Raw genomic sequence first — 19883 nt, 5'->3', positions numbered from 1 at the left:
CATTTTGCGATATATAAGTGGGTTTTGGGTTGCAGTTTGAGCACTTGGTCTCTAAAAGGTTTTCCTTCACTGAGTTAGGGTGTCTGCAGTGATACACAGAAAGTCCTTGTTGCACATTGGAACACAACATGGAGGTTTTTCCTTTTGTAGCATGTGTTAAGACCACCCTGACACTTTGATAAACCTTTGCTAGGTTTGTAATCTCCAATTGGGAAAGTGAACTTTTCACTTTACTCCTTGAGGGGGAGCTCTTGTTCGTGCAAAGAATCTCACTTAAGTTAACTAAGGGAGAAAAACCCAACAATCCATTAACAGAAGAGCTTTCCAATAAATGGTTTTGTTGAAACTAACCTGCACTGCTCTGCAACCCTTTACTTATGCTATTGGAACTTCTGTATCATTTTCATACAGAGCTGTAAATATTTGCTATGTTCTTGACATTTCACGTTCTCTGACTTTTTCTGAATTAAAAGAAGTACACACAAGTGGATAATTTGCTCAAATAAAGCCTGCATTATGGTTTAATAGAGTCTCTACTTCATTTAAAGATTAATATTATTTTTGGATCATAGTTTATGCTTTTCAGCCACAACTTTTGAGCTGAATAAAAATATTTCCAATGTTCAGACTAATTTGTTTAAAACAATGGCATAAATCAGAAGTAGCAACACCTGCGAATAATAAATTTTTTTATCAAGAATAATATAAATTAGTTGAAAAGAAATGAAAAAGGGGAAAATGCAACCCTCACCTAATACGGCTAATTATAAACATCCTCATCAGACCAGGTAGTTGCCCTGTAAATATAACAGTATATCGAGACTGATTCTGAAGTGAAGATGTGAGATAGGTCTAGGCTCCACCCCATTTACATGGGTAGAGCTCCTCTTTGCATCACCCAATCATGGCCACTCATTGCCTGAAAGAACACTATGCATATATATGTGAGTTGAACGCCATGAAGGGGCAACCACACATTACGTTCAAAGGGTATGTACACCCTTTGTACCCGTGTGTACAAATAGTTGAGTTGCACAAATCAAATGCCTTTCATACAAACACTTGTCTGTATGTAGAAACAACTGGTACCTGAGTTCAGTGTAATGTGCAAACCAGACTAGTTGGTATGAGTACGGTAGGTATTACAACAGTGGTTTTAAAGCGTGTAGCACTCCACACTGGTGGGCAGGAAAGGATGGTGAGTGTGGTGGGAAGATTCAAGAACAATCAAAGAAACATTTAAACATTTCAGTGTAGTATAGTACAGGCAACCCCCGATTTGCTTGGGGGTTGTGTTCCGGTCTTTGTGTGTTGGAAGAGCACACATAAGCTCTCCACACCTCCGTTACATCCCGTTACACCCCTGTCATGCCCTCTTTTGGGTCCAAAAATGGCTCATGCATGGTTAACTGTTCTTTGAATGTACAGTCATAGCTCGTGTTGAGTTTGCTTCATGATACATTTTTTCAGGTTGTGTCCCGCAGCAACCCAGAAGTACCGGAAAGGGTTACTTCCAGGTTTCGCCGCTTGCACATGCGCAGATGTGCAAAATGATGTCACGCGCATGCGCAGACGCGACAAATTGCGACCAGCACAGACGCAGGTTGCGTTCTGCTCATGTTGTGAACGGGACTCCAGAACGGATCCCGTTCGTAACCAGAGGTACCACTGTATGCAAAACAGGAGACCTGTATAGTGTAGTTTCTTCTTCTTCTTCTTCTTCTTCTTTTTCTTCTTCTTCTTCTTCTTCTTCATCTTTTGATATACAACCAGAAACACTATCCATGCCTCTCTTCAAGAGTGTTAGCTCTTCTTCTACAGTTCTCCATGGCATGTCATTGTGAACAGGGATTTTAAACTCTGAGAAATATGCAAGATCAGAAGAAAGAAAGACTTTCTTTGTGTTGATGAGGTGATTTGTTTATCTCAAGCTGGACCTAATATAAATGAGACTATCCACCAAAGCAAGCTCACACCTCTCACTGAGTTTGTATATATACTTAAGTATATATACTTAAGTAAGAGGTTTGTTTATAATTATATTTTAGGAATGATTCATGTTCTTATGTAGCTGCATTGTTTTATCATTTCTAGATGGCCCATGGTCATATTATAAAGTAGTTGGGTTCTGTGTTATAAATGAAGCACGGCTAGGAGTTGTTTCTGTTTTCCAATATATTTCTTATCCGTAAAAAATCGGTATGTCGCAAGCAAATTTTTATTCTGAAAATGTGGCCCAGAGAGAAAAGTTGGAGAACCACTGCATTAGAGAATGGTGCCACTGGCAGGCAGGGTTTGCCCTGTGACCCTTCCATATCTTCTTTCAACATGTGGAAGGGTTTGTGTGAATGACCTTTCCAGGGAGAAAGGGAACAGAGATTTTCTACACTCTGATCTTTAGGATGCTGTCACCAACTTCTTCTGTCTTTGAATCATCTGATGTATTGTGCTTTCTGATGGGGCCGCACTCTGACCTACATGCTGTTGAGAATGAATAGCCTGCTTGACCTGAGGTGCAGGTCATATACCCATCTCACTGCTCCTCAGGATTCTTGAACTGATTTGGTAGTATATTGCTTGATAATCATGTTACATTTTCTAATATATTTTGAGTTAGAGTTTAAAGAGAATATCTATATAATTTATTACCACATTTAGAAGTAAATGAAATCCATTAGAATCACTGGTACCATAGATAGGTCAAGATGATGATGAAGTTGTTTGCCTGATTTTCTAGAATATTTTAGCTGAATTACACTTTAATTGCCTAATGCAGCAAAAAATCTAGATAGGTCATGCCCACTAATGGGTAAATTGAAGAGTCTGAACCTTGTAAATAGGTCACACTTTGCTAAAAGTGCAATAATTCTAATTGATAAAATAATGTTTTGCAGAGTGCTTTTCAGTCTCAGAAAAGATTTGGAGGGTACCACAAAGGACATTTGTCCTTCCCTGGTGACTTACAAAATTGACCTCAAAATTTTTTCTTTTTTAAAAAAGTCTTTAATTTACTTCCAGAAGCTGGAACTGCTAAGTTACTGAAAACGGTTAAATGCTTTACTTATTATTTACTCACTGAAACACACCATCATTCAGCATAATATATTAGCTCCTGTTTCAGAAACTAATATTGGAATGACAATCAAAGAAAAATGTGTTATGTGCAACCCAAATCTCCAAGTGTCAAGAGACTCCAGGACATATTTTTCTTGGAATTAAAGACAGCAGAGACTATGATATCTTTAGGACATATGGTTCGTGTGCTTGTTTGTTTGTTTGTTTGTTTGTTTGTTTAATAAAGTGTATATGCTGCTTGATTGTAAAAAAAAAAGCCCATTAAAGTGGTTTACAAAAAAGACAAAACAATATAAGTGAGAAAAAGTCACAAACATACTTTAAAACATACAATAGTTAAAACACTATTACAAATAAAATGACCTCAATCTACACATATATACAACCTGAGCATAGGATGGTGGGGCTCACAGAATAAATATTCACATTGCTTCCCCTTTCAGATTCCAGGAGAGCCCCACACAGAGAGAGCAAGACACACTTCTAGCTCCCATCCAGCTTTGCAGCTCTTTCAACACAACAGCTCTATTATTCTCCTCTGTATCGGCCAGGTGTGGGGAGTGAGGAAAAGACCCATCCATTTTTTGTATCACATAGAGCAACTTATTTGGATGTGCTAAATTGTGGTATTTAACAAGCCAGTCAACCCTATTACTATGACAAAGGAACTGGTTTGGCAAGCTTCCTCCTAGACATTCTACCCTCAGGTTGTAGGTTTGGAAAGGGGACCCAGGGTTCTATCCTGATTGATACCCCAAACTCTCAACATTTATATCTCCACCCTGGTCCCTGCAAATTCCTGCAAAAGCCAGTGTGGTGTAGTGGTTAAGAGCGGTAGTCTTGTAATCTGGGGAACCGGGTTCGCGTCTCCGCTCCTCCACATGCAGCTGCTGGGTGACCTTGGGCCAGTCACACTTCTCTGAAGTCTCTCAGCCCCACTCACCTCACAGAGTGTTTGTTGTGGGGGAGGAAGGGAAAGGAGAATGTTAGCCGCTTTGAGACTCCTTAAAGGGAGTGAAAGGCGGGATATCAAATCCAAACTCTTCTTTAATTGCTGATGCCTCTGTTCCAGTGTCATAAAATGAAACAGTGTCATAAAATGTGTTGAAAACAGTACATTTACCACCAGGAAAGAGAAAGAGCCACCTGATCTGATTTTTTTTTTTTGGTGTGTGTGTGTGTGTGTGTGTGTGTGATGGAGGTGCTCCACTAATTTCTGTCCCAAGGTGAAAGCATCTTGGGAACAAAAGTGCATGTCCTTCCCATCCATTGCCAGTAATGGCTCCTTCCCCAAGTTATTCTAGGTAGTTTTTAGCTAAGCTGGTGTTGGTGGAGGACGATGGGTCCTGGCAGAGGGTTACCCAAATTGCTGCCAGTGGAAATGTGCTGAAGAACCATTTTCCACCTGGGGATTAGAAGGATGGCAGAAGAACTGGTCTGCTACAGGGAAGGGAAAGGGAAATCCTATTCCTTCTGTTCCTATGGAGTATATTTTCAGGGATCTGCCAGCTTCCATATTCTACGTCTATGCTGATAACACCAAAACTGAACAAAAACAAGTTTTGTTTTGGCAGGCCTGTCTAGACATGCTAACAAGTTGTAATATATCTGTTTTTACATTATGCTGATTTTATTTGTATATTGATAATTGCTTTAGATTGCTCTATAGTCACTGCTTAGGGATTCTTTGATTAAGCAGTTTATTAAAGCTCTGTTGAGTTGCCTACAAGTTATCTGTAGCATCAAACTTGCCAGACCTCTTTGACCAGAGAAAACAGTGGGGCTAATCCTACCCATGACTCTATGGTGCTACCTTCAACTGATTCCATCCTGGACAATCATTCTCCAGAGTTAAAACAAATTTTCTAGTGCTGAGGCATTTGCTGCTGTGGCAGCAGCTTAATATATGGCATTCGGCAGAAGACACATTCTTCCATTTCTCTGAAATCCCCTTTAGACCTCCTCTATATAGTGAAACTTCCTCATAGGCATCCTGAAAATTTAATTAGAATGCCGGCTGCATCCCTTTGTACCCCTCCGCTTTAATATCTCTAAATGACATCTTTTATTAGCTCGGTTAGTGAAACATGACCATGCCCTCCCTGCAATAGGCTGCCCATTCTTAATCAAGACATGCTTCTTTCTTTAGTGTTCCCAACTGATATCTAAAAATAGTGCCCAAGCCTTTCTGTGAAATTGAAGTTAAACTAACTGGTCTATAATCTTCTGGAGCTCCCTCTGGACATCCCTTAATTATGACATTAAACTGGCCAATTTCCAACCTACAGGGTTCCTTCTCAAAATCACATTAACAGAGTGTTAATGGATCTCTCCTAAATTGCCTTTAGCAGTTAGTTTCTCTCTTCCACCCACAGAATCCTTGGACTTGTTTGTCTTTACAATTTTATTAAAACACATACAGGCACCTCTGTTACACTTCTTCCCAGTGGAAAAATGTTACATAATTACCTGTGTCCAAAAACCCCCCAAAAAAACAAAAACAAAGGGAAGTCATGGTGACTAAGGAGCCCATCCAGTCCTTTCGCCTTAGGGCTCAAATAGCCCCCAGATTTTAAAAGGCTGGCCAGAACTGAGGGAACTTGCATAAATATTCCACACAATTGTGCCTTATTCAGTGTACTATTTTTTATTCTGTAGTAATGAGATACCCATCATTAGGCATCGTGCTATATATTAACGCGGTGCCCATTGGTCCTTGTCAGTGGAGACTATCATCCAACTCTGTTGGATGGGTCAGACTATGCCATTACGTATACTTTACGTCAAACTGCAGTATCCTTTTTTTGACCATGTGTATGTTTCTGTTCAAATAAATATAGAATATAGAGAAGACACAAAAATATGAAGAAGTAGTGATAATATAGAAAAAATGAATATTATCCCCTTCTAGTTGAATGAATGGCAATGCTTCACATATATGAAATAAGTAAATGGGTGCAGTCACTAAGTGGGCCGAAACCTTCCCCTCCTCTGGTGACCATGAATGTCAGAGGGTTGTTGCTCCTCCTCACACTGACTGGGCAATCCCCACTACAAGCCACAACCAGCCGTGGCAACAATTATGTCATCAAGTTGCATCTCTTCTCTGGACATGCCTTGGCAACAGTACATCCCCATCTTGTCTCCTTGTCCCACACCAATGACTGAGCGCCATGTTTTGCTCTCTTCAACTGTGTTGCAGGTACTGGCATGTTTATTTTGCTTCATAACATTAAGTGGGATACCTTGTGCCCCTATTTGAGTAGGCCTGCCGCCTTTGTATCACTGTTGGTGCATATCCTTCTGTTTCCTGTTGTGCTGGGAATAGAATAGAATAGACTGAGCAGAATTTTTGGTTTCTGTAGTTGCCTAACTAGGCAAAGGTAAAGGGACCCCTGACTGTTAGGTCCAGTCGCGGACGACACTGGGACTGCAGTGCTCATCTCGCTTTATTGGCCGAGGGAGCCGGCGTACAGCTTCCGGGTTATGTGGCCAGCATGACTAACCAGAGCAGTGCACAGAAACGCCGTTTACCTTCCCACCAGAGTGGTACCTATTTATCTACTTACACTCTGACATGCTTTTGAACTGCTAGGTTGGCAGGAGCAGGGACCGAGCAACGGGAACTCACCCCGTCGCAGGGATTCGAACTGCCGACCTTCTGATCGGCAAGTCCTAGGCTCTGTGGTTTAGACCACAGCGCCACCCGTGTCCCACAGTTGCCTAATTAGCATGCTTCAATAGGTTATAAGAAGCCTATACAGTCGTACCTTGGCTCCCAAACGCCTTGGATCCTTCATGGATCACTGCCTTGCCGTGGCGAAGGGGCTTGAATAACTCAGAGAAGCTATGAACTATGCTGAGCAGGGCACCCAAGATGAACAGGTCATAGTGGAGAGTTTTGACCAAACGTAATCCACCTGGAGGAGGAACCGGCAAGCCACTCCAGTATCCCTGCCAAGAAAACTCCATGGACAAAGACAACAGGCATTTGAAGATACAGTACCATATTAAAGTAACTAGTGTTAGGCGGCTGCAGGCAACTCCCACAACTGGTTGCCAGGCACGTACAAAGGCATGGAAAAGTTTCTTACTGGCTGCTTTTTATTCAATATTTACAGCCTCTTGGGTAATGGCATTGTCACAAGTAAATCTACCCCCCCTTCTCTCCCACTTCCTCATTCATCATCAGCATCACCTCCTCTATGGGTGCCACTAACTGCCCTCTGCTTCAAACTCTTTGCTCTCCTACTTTTAAGGTTCGTTGGGTTCTGGGAGATGGTGGGTCTGGAATGCTTTCTAATGATAACGTATCAGCCAGCTACTGTTCCAGCTCTGCCTGCTCCTCCTCTCCCATGATTTCCCAACTTCCCCCCTCATCTTTCTCTGAGCTTGACCTCCCTCAAACCCCTGTTGTAATTCTGAAATGTCTTCCTCTTCTCTGGAAAGGTCAGGCTGGGGAGGCGGTCTCCATTATTCCTCCTCTGCCCAGTCCCTGACAACTAGATAAACGTATTGTGGACTTCACAATCTTGAAACAAATGTTAATATCTTTAATTTAATACAGTAACTGCATTTGACTAGCTTTGTACCACACACCTGTACCCCATAGCTTCCAGCTTTTGGCAAATTAAGAGTCCAGATGGAATAAGAAAAATGGGATGGTGGCAGTGGCCCAGTGGTAGGGTGGAAGTTGGGTTTTCGTGCCACAAGAGGTCCAAAGGGTTACAACATGAGAACAGGCCTTTTCTGCGATGGCTCCCCGCTTGTGGAATGCTCTTTCGAGGAAGGCTTGCCTAGCACCTTTGTTACATATCTTCAGGTGACAGGTGAAAACGTTTCTCTTCAACTGGGCCTTCGGCTGATTAACATTCAATGGCCTTTTAAATATGTTTGGGGGGATTATTGATTTGGTTTAGTTTTATCTTATTATGTATTTTGTGTTTTCATATTTTAATGTTGTGAACTGCCTTATGATATTTGGATAAAGGGCGTTAAACAAATTTTACAATAATACCACCACCACCACCACTATAAAGTATGGGGGAAGAACCCTTCACACACACAATTCATTGATATCTGTAGGCTTGTTGACAACAATGTGATAGAGGGATGCTGCCAAGGATTGTGCCTTCACTCTTTCCCTGTTGATAGCAATAATCTCTGAATAGCATTGCTCCACCCCCTACTCATTTCTTCCTCTTCCTCTTCCTCTTCCTCTCCCCCCCTGTCTGTGTAGGCAAGCAGGCAGGCAGGCATGTAGGCATTAATTACTGGTTTCCTAAAACCCGCCATTAAACAAAGAAAGAAAAACGAGAATAAACAAGTCGGAGGAGAAGCTGGCATTGAGACAACAGAGGATATTGAAAGTGCAGATCATGGGCTACTCATCACTACTTCCCTGGCCTTGATCAACAGGAATCAATAAAACAGGATGAAGCTATATAGAAGAAGCTTTCAAATAACATTGGAAAGAACCTTTGCTGAATGGAAGTGGTTGGACATTATCAAAGGATATTTGTCAAAGGAAAGGGCATTGCTTTATCATACAATGGTATATTAGGCGCTGTGTGGAATTTCTGTTTTAATTCTCTGTCCACCTCATTTCAAAAGTGCAATGCTTGTGTGTCGAGGAAAAGGGACCTTGTGACATATTATGTGGCCATGCTACCAAAGTCACATAACTTCTTTTACTCCTGTCGTGTAAATCATGAAATGCAATGGGAATCTTCACATGTTTGTGGAGGATTCCCGTGCCATTTAGAAACAAAGGCTATCAGGCTTCTCAATGTTGCAGAGAACCCTCACTCCTAGAGGAGTCTTCCTGCTGTAGAGTATTGTAAACATGACTGTGTTAGGATATAGTTCCGTTCCACCTTAAAAGGCTCAGGCATGACTGTTGTGTGTCACATGCCTGTTTACTTCCAGCACAGTCTGCTGGGAACTTCCGTTTGTATATTGCTTTTGCTTTTTCCTGTTTTGCTTGGACACGAAGGGAAGCAGACATGGTTTTCCATTGTCCTGCTGCTGAATAAATGCTGCAAATATGCTTACACATGTCTCTGTCCGCTACTTCTGCTGCAAAGAGTTTTATCTCTGCTGGCTTGCGTGCTTAAGCTTCTGAGGCTTGAGTCACAGTTTTGATGCTGTTCCGAGAACCGGAGTTTCGCTCGGCTGCCGACCAGTAGTTGGAGCCAGTTGGGGGCCTGTTAGACACCCGTCTCCCAGCAGCATCCCAACAGACTGCAGTAGTGGGGGCAGGAGAAGCCAGACCCTGGGAGTGGGAAGAAACTCTTTTCAACATGCTTTCCCTCTATATGTGACTAATGCATTAAGAAGGCTCAAGCCTCAGCTACAGAAACAGGTTCTACTGTGGAAGCATCCTTACCCCTACCTGTTCCAAGTCCAGGTCTGCAGCCACTGTACCACAACTATCAGTCAGCTAGCGGTCTCTCAGATAAATCTGTGGTCAGGACATAACTGAAATATAAGAAATTGCCTTATGCTGATGCCGATGATCTTACTGTTGTCTCACTCTTACACTTTTTCAGCTCTCTTCTTGATGGCATTCAACTTGAGTTTCTAGGGATTACATCTGGGTGAAACACATGCTCTAGCACCCAGTCTTGCCCTCTTTGATATGCATGTCTCTTAACATTTCAAAACACTCCAGCAGGGTGTTCATAGGAGAAATACAAATGCTGCAGTGTTATATAGCAGCTACAAATTTGACTGAAAACTAAACCAGTGGTTCTCTTTCTTCTCCACGCACCAATGAGCTGAATGGATATGATTTTCACCCAACATTTGAATCTGATTGAAATAGATGAAATGAATTATTCACAGATTGCACTTAAGAGATAAATGCCAAAAGGTCGAAAGTCTCTTAGAGTATTTCAGCACAATTCCCTTTAAAGGATGGTTGTTCCTCCCCTGAAGGCCACGCTTTGAGTTTTAAACAGGAAGTATCAGCAAAGCGTCGGCGTTTCTATTATCACTTGGGATTTTGAAGAATTCTGGTGGAATTAGCATCCCAGCTGTTATTGAGTTTTCTTCCAGCACATTAATCCTGATGGTAGCTTTCAAATCCGAAACTCTGAATGAGTCCTATTGATTTCAATGGCATTATTCCAGAGTAAGCAGTCTGAGGACTGTGATTATGACTCTTGGCTCCATAGAACATCTGGAAGATAGAATCTTTTGACTCATTTGTATGCAGTCATAAAAGCATTTATAAGAAGCTCTCTCATAAATGTGCTGTTATGGTCTAAAGAAAGTTTGTGAAGATTCGTCAGGGGGCTTGCTTACAGATAAATCTGTCCACAAGAGGGCGCACATAGAAAAAATATTATGTGAAGGCAGTGCATAGTGATAGTGTCCTCACTTCGCCCCAAATCACTGTTAGAAAACAGTGTGATATGTAGGTTCCTGGATCAGACCTTCTCAGAGCACAGGGCTAGGTTAACTTTGCTCCAAGATTCATTAGATCTTAATAAAAACACTGGTTCAACCATATATGCAGCTGACAATTTTATTGACATGGATGCATCCTTCTCCCTGGCACATGAAGGCCACTGAATAGTCTGGGAGCTTTCCAAAAATATCATTTTTTCATTGCACTGTACCCCCCCCCGCACCCCCCCCTTGACACAGCATTTTTCAATTGGCCTCCTTTCATGAATATGATTCTAGCTTGAACTCCTTTTTATCTAGGGGTGGTAAGCTCACTGTCATTTAACTGGCTACAAAGCTGCATTATCCACATTTTAAATACATATAAAAAGGTGGTGAAAAAAGCTTTCTTTCATTTCTTAAGCTTCACTATTGTCTACATTCTAACTAACTGAGCTGCTGTTTTTTTCAGTCTGTCATGTTAGTTTTAAACAACTGTATGTCTCTTCTGGTATTAGGAATCTATTACTGCCACTTTGGACCTCTCAATCAATGATAACCAAATTACTTGAAGGGCATTAATGTTCTATGATGTGTTTGTTACCCCAATTTTAAAGTTTGTTTTTAATTAATTATCTCCACCTTTTTGCAGTTTTGACTTTTATTCATTAGAGACAGCCTAGGGGTCATTATTATATGGTCATTTTCTTCCCACAAATCTCTTTGTCTCTCAAACACACATTCACGCAAACCATGTATTTTGCAATCTAGCTAAATTGAATTTAACTTGCCTTTAAGCTTGAAGCCCTGGCCTCAACACAGTGTCCATGACCCAGAGAAAACCCAGATAGACCCAACCTTTTTCAATTAATGGTTCTTTCCTGTGCAAAGGTACAAGTCATTGTGGTGTAGTGGTGAAAATATCAGGCTGAGGTTGAGGAGAGCCACTCAGCCTTGAAGCACACTGGGCGACTTTGGGTCAGTAACTACAGTGGCACCTCAGTTTTCAAACGTAATCCATTCCGGAAGTCTGTTTGACTTCTGAAATGTCTGAGTGAAGGGCTGTTGGGAATGTGAATGGTGAAAATGGAAAAACGTGCAGCAGAAGACGTTCGACTTCCGAGGCGCGTTCAAAAACAGAAGCATTCACTTCCGGGTTTTGGGCGTTCAGCTTCTGAATCATTCAGCAGCCAAGACATTCGAAAATGGAGGTTTGACTGTATCTGGCTTGTAGTACAGAACTGATGCAGCTGTTGGAATTCAAGCCCGACCTGAGGTATGTGCCTATCTGTTCAGGCACCGGCTGAATTCCTTAGACCTCCCTCCGGCGACTCCCGGCAGGATAAAACATACGCGAGGTCCGTTCCGGCGATTTTCCTCAGGCTGTGAGGAAAACACACCAACTGCTCCTCTCTCCCCTTTGGTGTCCCCAGGGAGGGGAAAGAAGCAGACAGAAATCTATTTACATCTTTTATTCCTGTCTTTTACTTCAGTACAGAGAAAACATGTCTGCACTCATCAGCAGTTAGAATAAACTCCACCCATGTCCTTCCAGCACAGGTCATATGACAAACCCACTGAGCTAACATCCGGTGCTCAGTACAGAATGGACTGCCCCTTTGTTCCCATGGCAACAGTCACAAACTTCCTGTTTGGCTTTCCAGCCACAAGCAGCAGACTTGGCTGCTATAGCCTTTGCTTGCTGCCGCATTGCTGCTTTAGAATAACATACTCCCCCTAAAGTATCAATGCGTGCTGCGAGCAAAGCGTCATCCAGAGAAGAAAACAAACAGTTGTTATACTTATAACATTCCCCTGTTGTTTCAGTTCCACCCTTGGAACTACCCGCCACTGGTTTTACCAATGTACCTCTCTGGTTGTGTGACTTCCAAGGAATGAGTGCTTCTGCATTACCTTGGTTAACAACTCTCTGTTGTGCCTTTGTCTCTGACTCAGACACAGCTTCAATCTGACCTTGGTCGTTTACAACAGCAACACATAAGTTAGCAAACTCTTGTGAATACCTCTTGGGTGGTACACCCTTCGTTGCTCTCTCAGACCTACGTAAGAGGTGCTGCTCTTCTTTGATTTCTGGTTCAGCCTCTGAACTCTCTGGAGAACCAGTACTAAGCTTAATCAGTGGTTCATCCTCCTCTTCTGAGGGTCTAGTCATTATGTGAGATTTCCTCTCAATGACTGTGACAACTGAGCTGTCTGAGCTATCGCTGTCATCATCAGTAGTACTGAACTCAATAAGATCAAACTCATCATCATCATCATCAGAATCATCATCATCTCCTGTGGGAAATGTGTGAACAATCACTCTCTCCTTTTCAGGAGCACTCTCTAGAAATTTTGTGAGAATCACCTGACCAGATTCAGACAAAATTACTCTGTAGAGACCCTTTTCATAACCCACAAAAATGCCTCTGGCATTCTTCACTCCACCTGGAGCTTCTGTTCTCACATGAGACCCAAAAACCTTGAAATGGGCAACAGAAGGTTTTCTGTGGAACAGTTTCTCAAAAGGAGAACTTCCCAACTCTTTTGAAAACTTTCTCAACCACGTGTAACAGAATGACATTAGCGACTCAGCCCAGTACTCATGTGGCAGATGTGAACTAAGCAATTGCGCTTCCATTCCCTTTTGCAATTCTTTGTTCACTCTACTACAGACACATTTGTTCCAAGCTTGTTCGGAACTAGCAGTTTTGTGTCTTATCCCTTTCTTCTTCAGGAACCTCTGGAACTCCTGTAAAAGAAAAATTGGCTTCTCATCTGTGCAAAGACAATCTATGTCAGCATCATGCATATTTTTAACCTTGTCACAAAACTCTTTAAACCTTTCTAAGGCTTCTTTCGGTCTCTCCAAAACATAAATCCAGACAAAACCTGTAAAAGAATCAACACATATTAGGTAATACTTTGCATTGCCTCTAGAAGGCGCTAGAGGACCAATCACATCAGCATACACCCGCTGAAATGCCTTGTTGACCCTCGAGGTGACCTGCTTGGTGTTCTTCTTGGCTACACCTGTAAAAGAGATCATGTTAGAATCACAAGAATTACATTCCATGTAATCACTTTGATCAAAAGTCAGCAAATACAGTCCATCTTTCTCTTTGGCAGAAAGATACAACTCTCCATCTTTGTAGATCTCGCATTTCTCATCATCATAGGACAGTTTTAGTCCCTTCTTGGCGATCTGCGAAACGCTGAGCAGATTATACTTCAACTCTGGAACCAAATAAACACTGCTTATAGTCAAGTTCAGACTTTTAAGATACACAGTTCCAATTCCGGTGGCTTCCAGCTTTTGACCGTTGGCTAGTTGCACAGCGAAGCTTTGCTTCTCAAACGTAGAAAATAGTCCTCTGTGTCGACACATATGCTGCGTGCATCCGGTGTCTAGGATAAAGAAATTCCCCGCTTCTGGTGTGGCTTTTAGCGACATCAAAGCCTTTGCAGTCTTTGCCTTTGGCTTGGTGTGACCTTTGTCTGACGCCTCAGACTTTGCGGAGCTCGCCTTAGCTCCTCTGTGCTGACGTGGCTTCTTACAGTACCGCTGAAGATGCCTAATCTGGTCACAATTGTAGCATCGGACAACGTTCAAAGCTACAGCGTTTTCTCCAGTAGCAACAGCAGTGGGGGTGTCAGAACTCCGTTCTTGTCTCCCCTTGTCCTTGACTTCCAGGGCGGCAAGTCTGTCATGTTCATTCAGAACCACGGCAAAGACCCTCTCCGAAGTGAGATCAGCTGCTGGGAGAGACCCCAGCTGACTGGCAACCGTTTTGTAAGTCCGATTCAGACTGTTGATCACCATGAAGCAAAACACTTCCTCCTGCAGACGGAAGTTGCGTTCCACCATCTGTTGACACAGAAATTTCATTTCCGTCAGGTGCGCTTGAACATCTCCATCAGGCGCAAGCCTCAGGTTGGTCAGCTTCTCAAAATACAGCAACGCTGAAGAACCTGCATCTCTCTGATGTGTCCTTCTCAGCGTGTCCCAAACATCTTTCGCGTGGTCTAAATCTTGTATGTTTATCAGCTGCGAATCTGACACGCACAGAATTATAGCAGTTCTGGCCTTCACATCCTGTGACTCCCAAGCACGCGTTGGTGCTGCTGGAATGGGGTTCTCAATCACCCCAAACAGTCTCTGATTCTGCAGCAGGGCCTTCATCTTAATAGACCAAGATGCATAATTGTCACTGGTCAAAAGGGGCGGAGAAGGCAAACTGCCCTTCTTGGCATCCATTTTGAGTCCTTGCATTGACTCTCAGACACAAGCCTCTAAAATCCAATAGCTGGCTTGTTTACACTCTGTGCACCTGGCAGCTCTCAACGCTAGCTGCTTTGGAAAGTCCCTTTCCAACAGTTTGTTTGCTTGGGCCTAAGTCATAACAAAACCTTGTTTTTGCCTCTCCGAGGCAAAAGGCTGACTTGTCCAGCCCTCTCGTGAAACTGGCCTTCGTTGCTAAGCAACAGCATTCCTTTTCCTTGGACAGGATTAACCACAGGAATGTTTGGAATGCGGTTTCTCTTTTGACTGAAGCTGTTTTTATCAAACCTTGCTCCCTTGAAGCAGAGAATAAATCAATCTGCATTCACACCTTTAAGCCCGAAAATCCCATACCTGGGCTCCGTAGCTTGGCTGTCAGCTTCCTCTGGTCAGCTTCTGGCTGCAGAGAATCAGCTTTCTCACCTCAGGCTTCCATGGAGGCCACTTCTTGATGCAGAGGTCGATGGATCGAAACCATCCTCTGCTACCACTGTTGGAATTCAAGCCCGACCTGAGGTATGTGCCTATCTGTTCAGGCACCGGCTGAATTCCTTAGACCTCCCTCCGGCGACTCCCGGCAGGATAAAACATACGCGAGGTCCGTTCCGGCGATTTTCCTCAGGCTGTGAGGAAAACACACCAACTGCTCCTCTCTCCCCTTTGGTGTCCCCAGGGAGGGGAAAGAAGCAGACAGAAATCTATTTACATCTTTTATTCCTGTCTTTTACTTCAGTACAGAGAAAACATGTCTGCACTCATCAGCAGTTAGAATAAACTCCACCCATGTCCTTCTAGCACAGGTCATATGACAAACCCACTGAGCTAACATCCGGTGCTCAGTACAGAATGGACTGCCCCTTTGTTCCCATGGCAACAGTCACAAACTTCCTGTTTGGCTTTCCAGCCACAAGCAGCAGACTTGGCTGCTATAGCCTTTGCTTGCTGCCGCATTGCTGCTTTAGAATAACAGCAGCATGTGGTACATCATTTCTAAAGTTTTCAATAATAAATTACCTTAAACTCAAGTCTTCTCTCTGAATTGATTAGTTTTACTGATGGGTGGGACGCAGTGAAGTCCCAGGTAAGCCCATATATTATTTTCCTTTGCAGTTCTATTTCATTACCATTATTGTGGTTGTATAGTTCATGATAATATGAGTTTAAAGATTTCCATTTTCTGAAGGAAGCCTTCTTACCTCTCATACTTTCCTTGACTTTGCTCATTAACCATGCTGGCATCCTCTTGGCTTTAGTAGTACCTTTCCTGTTTGCAGTATACATTCTACCTGAACTTCCATTATAGCAGACAATAGCACTCTGATCATGTGTCTATTACTATTTTAGAATTCATGATACTAATATTTGCTATGATACTCCAGAAAACAGCAATATGATTGTTATGCTGTATGATTTGTCTTTTCATTTTGTATTTTTATGTTGTAAACCACCATATGATCTTCAGCTGAAGGGCTGTATACAATTTATGTAAATAAATAAATATTATTAATAATAGATTGCCTAGATTTCTAAGGGCTGATTCAGGGTGTGTGTGTGTATTTATACTTGTTTAAGCTTAACTCTCAACTGAACATGTGAATTGCCTCCTTTGAAAAGTATGGTGTTTGAAATAATGTGACATTCATCAAAGAAAATGAGAAAGCCAGTTGCACATATAGCAATTTTAATCCATTCCATTTTAAATACCACAATAAATTTAATTTTCACAATAAATTAAATAGCCATATTCAGTTTACAAAATAGAATTACTTAGTGTGAAACCAGTATTTACAAACAATATACATTATGTACAGCAGGTTTCTCTTTGTCAACGTACAAGTATAGAAGGGGAAAAAAAGACTTCCTTTTCGACACATGATTGACATGCTACAAGTGCCAAGATGATCCATACAATAAAAACAATAGTGCAAACTCACCACAGGAAATTTGAAACAATGTTGATTGCATGAGAGAATTTCTTTTCAAACAATAGGAAAAGAGTTCCAGTAGAACTCAGCATTACAAGGGATATATTTACACTGCAAACTTGTATTGGTTTTTTGCCAGTTTAATTAGTATGGTCCCCCCCACCCCAATAAAAAATCCTGGAAATAGTAGTCAGGTGAGAATTCTGTACTACAGATTCCCTGCCCCTGGTCAAAGAAGCATAGTTACTTTGAAAGAGTGACTGTTAAACCAATATAAGCCTGAAGCATAGATTTACACCTTTAAAGGGTCAATATTCTTTTAGCAATATGTATCCATAATAGCCCATCTTAGACCTTTCAATGCAATTCTTGCAATGAATTCTACCATAATATTCTGCCTTCTCTCTAGATATGTTTGGTATTAAATTTTACGGAGCAAATAGAGTACTGACCCTTTGAACTGAGTAGCTGAGTTAATTCCTTTAAATGACACCTTCTCATTTAATTGTATAGCATAAAACGATGCAATTATGCAGAGAGTAAATTTTATGTTATTCACTGCTCTGTAGAAAAATTGATCCCACCTTATATTTGGTCACACACTGCATATATACAAGTATGCATGAAAAAGGGTTACTTTGATAGCTGTGTATACGAAAAGTGCATATTTTTTACTCTAATAGAGACACGGTGGCATATCTCCAGGTGCAACACACAGTGTTGTATGAAATTTACTTTAGGGCCAGTTAAATGTCCTCCCTGTGATCTGGTAAAATTTCTGATTAAAAGGGTGAAAGAACTTGCGCAATTTGGTAATGACAGAGGAGTCCACCTCTGGATGGATGCGTCCTTTGCTTCCCGCCAGGCACTTGTTAAAGACAATGTTAAACCGCAAGCAATAAAACCCTCTGGTGGCATTGAAATATAAATTATATTGACTTATCCTTGGAGGAAGATTTAAGAACTTCTCTACCAGCTGGAGTTCTGGCAGTGGTTCTGTAATGAGACGATCGCCATCGACAATATGAAACTGCTCTATGGGAAAGTATTTTAACCACCTCTCCAAATGTTTTGTGTAGATGCTCGTTCTTACTGCCTTGTATTTAGTGTTCACCTCACAGGTATTAGGATCAATGGCCAGCTTTTCAAATTTGTAGTAGGTTTTGTTTTTCCTTTCTTTTCCCTCCAGCACCTGAGTGTAATCAGAAATAGCTCTTGTTGTGGGTTCCCTGACAATGATCAGCAATTTGATGGAGGAGTTCATCTTATAAATCCTTTCAGGTACCTCCTCTGTGATAAAGTATGCTGGACTTTTCTCAATGGTTATCTGATGAGGATAAGAAAATGGCATTTTTTTCCTGTACCACTCGATGCCCTTGGCGTAGTTCTCATCGTTATCAAAGAAGTGGATTTCTTGAGAAGCTTTGACCACTGCTGGGTGGAGGTTCAGCATTTCCAGCAGCGCCCGAGTTCCACCCTTCCTCACCCCAATTATTATGGCCTTGGGAATCTGTTGGACCAAACTGTGAAGTCGAATTTGCTCCTTGCTGGCATTGCCCTTCCGGAACTCATGTAGCAACCCACGCTTAAACTGTAGAGCTCGGAGTGGAATTTCATCTTGGCCATGGAGTCCAAATCGACCATCGATAGGGCATATGGGCTGCAGTCTGCAATTCAAAAAAGAGGCGAAATAGGAGTTATTAACAGTGTAATCTTACACAACTGCTCAGAAGTTAATGGTGCTTTCTGTAAGGTGAGTGGATATTGGATTTCAACATAAAGGTAACAAGAGACATCATTTATGCAACTGGGATGATTTGCAACAGCCCTATTAACTTGCCTGGGTGTAGACAGTTATTATCATGGTAAGAGTTGAATTGACAGTAAACTAGATGGCAGTAGAACAGATAACACACAAAACAGTTCACCATGCCATTGCTTCATCCACTCCAGGAAGCGTCACACAGATATACACTGTGTTTCCGATGAAGCATGTAGTTGCCACTGCTTATATGTATGGATGTTTCCAAATGGTTGCGTATTGTGGGATCGATGCATGCAAGCTTTTTACAGTGTCCCCAAAACTTCAATGCCATCAAAAGGCTAGCCCATATTTTCTCTCTCCTTTAATTTGGATTCAACTTCTGTGGAAAATATGATATGTTGAAAATCCTTGTTGTCAGTCTTGGCATTTGAATGGCCTGTTTGCAGTATTAAGCCGTAATCTGGTAACATCCTCAATCAGGAGCTTGTGCCTTCATGTTACACATTAAACCGTATGCTTGTTGTGTACACCCACATGCACAGTTTTAAGCCTACACTGGAATCCAAGTATCTTGCTACATAAATGGAAGCCACTTCTGATTGAACAAGGCAGTGTTGCTGATTTTCTTCCCCACCTCTGCCTATTGCCTGGAATTAAAATGCTCCTACTGGAATTTTCGTTCTTAGAACAACCCCTCCCCCCTCCAAAAAGGAAATGGTTTTTTGAAATGAACTTCTAAGGAAATCAATGCTAAAGAATTTTGAGCAACTGCTTGTGTCCTTGTGAACCATTCTAGAGCAACCCTTTCAGATATTCCTTGCATGAAATATGTGAATGGAAACTTTGGTGTAAGTGGGCAGTATTTTTATCACACAACTGCAGTCTGTACATAAAACAGATACAGAGTGATCATTGCATGTCTGAAGGCAGTTGAACCATGTGGTGAGCAACAGGACTGTGATTTAGAGCAGCTCCTTGAGCAATGAGCAGTAGTATCAGTTTCTATACCTCCTAGACAGGAAGAGCTATAAAAGACTTCCTGTTTGGGCTAAGGCTTTGCCTGAGCAGCAACTGGCTTTGGCATATATTTGTGTGTCCTTTTGCTCTGACTCTCTAAGTATAACTCCTTCCTCCAGCTTAACTGACTGTTGTCTCCTCCCAGGTTCTGACACCACAGCAGCAATCACTTTTAATAGCTCCAGGAGGTGGGGAAAGAAAAGCAGCAACCATAAGTTAATCCCAAGGTATTAGTTTTCCTACACTTAGAATGACGTGACTGCAGATCAAGGAGCCTATTGAGACACTCAGACTTCTGCAGCAACAGAACAGGATTCACTAGTGAATAAAAGCCCCTCACAGCTTGGTAAAAACAGGAGATATTGGAATAAACCCTTCATGCCATTAGCAATAATTATATATGGATCCTGTAGCATTCACTGCTGCA

The 19883-nt window shown here is 41.9% G+C and overlaps 1 protein-coding gene and 2 long non-coding RNA genes across 11 annotated transcripts in view; 2 read left to right on the top strand and 1 right to left on the bottom strand.

Moving 5' to 3' along the window:
• The window catches only part of LOC309366867, a 60291-nt gene that overhangs the window by 11000 nt on the left and 29408 nt on the right, over window positions 1-19883 (top strand). The window lies entirely within an intron of this gene.
• On the top strand, window positions 6068-9128 carry LOC309366866. Its single transcript, XR_014166897.1, has 2 exons — window positions 6068-6277; window positions 8323-9128. It is a non-coding gene; the product is annotated as an uncharacterized lncRNA (long non-coding RNA).
• Window positions 16414-19883, bottom strand: part of HS3ST5 (heparan sulfate-glucosamine 3-sulfotransferase 5) — a 137892-nt gene continuing 134422 nt past the window's right edge. For all 8 annotated transcript variants that reach the window (XM_081905750.1, XM_081905751.1, XM_081905749.1 and 5 more), the window contains one exon: window positions 16414-18341. In XM_081905750.1, the coding sequence (XP_081761876.1) occupies window positions 17411-18341 (931 nt within the window). In that variant the 3' untranslated portion in view covers window positions 16414-17410. The remainder of the gene's footprint in view (window positions 18342-19883) is intronic.

Source organism: Podarcis melisellensis, assembly GCF_964234715.1.
Source record: "Podarcis melisellensis genome assembly, chromosome: 3".
In the NCBI taxonomy this organism is placed as follows: Eukaryota; Metazoa; Chordata; class Lepidosauria; order Squamata; family Lacertidae; genus Podarcis; species Podarcis melisellensis.
This window is presented reverse-complemented; position numbering and strand designations above follow the sequence as displayed.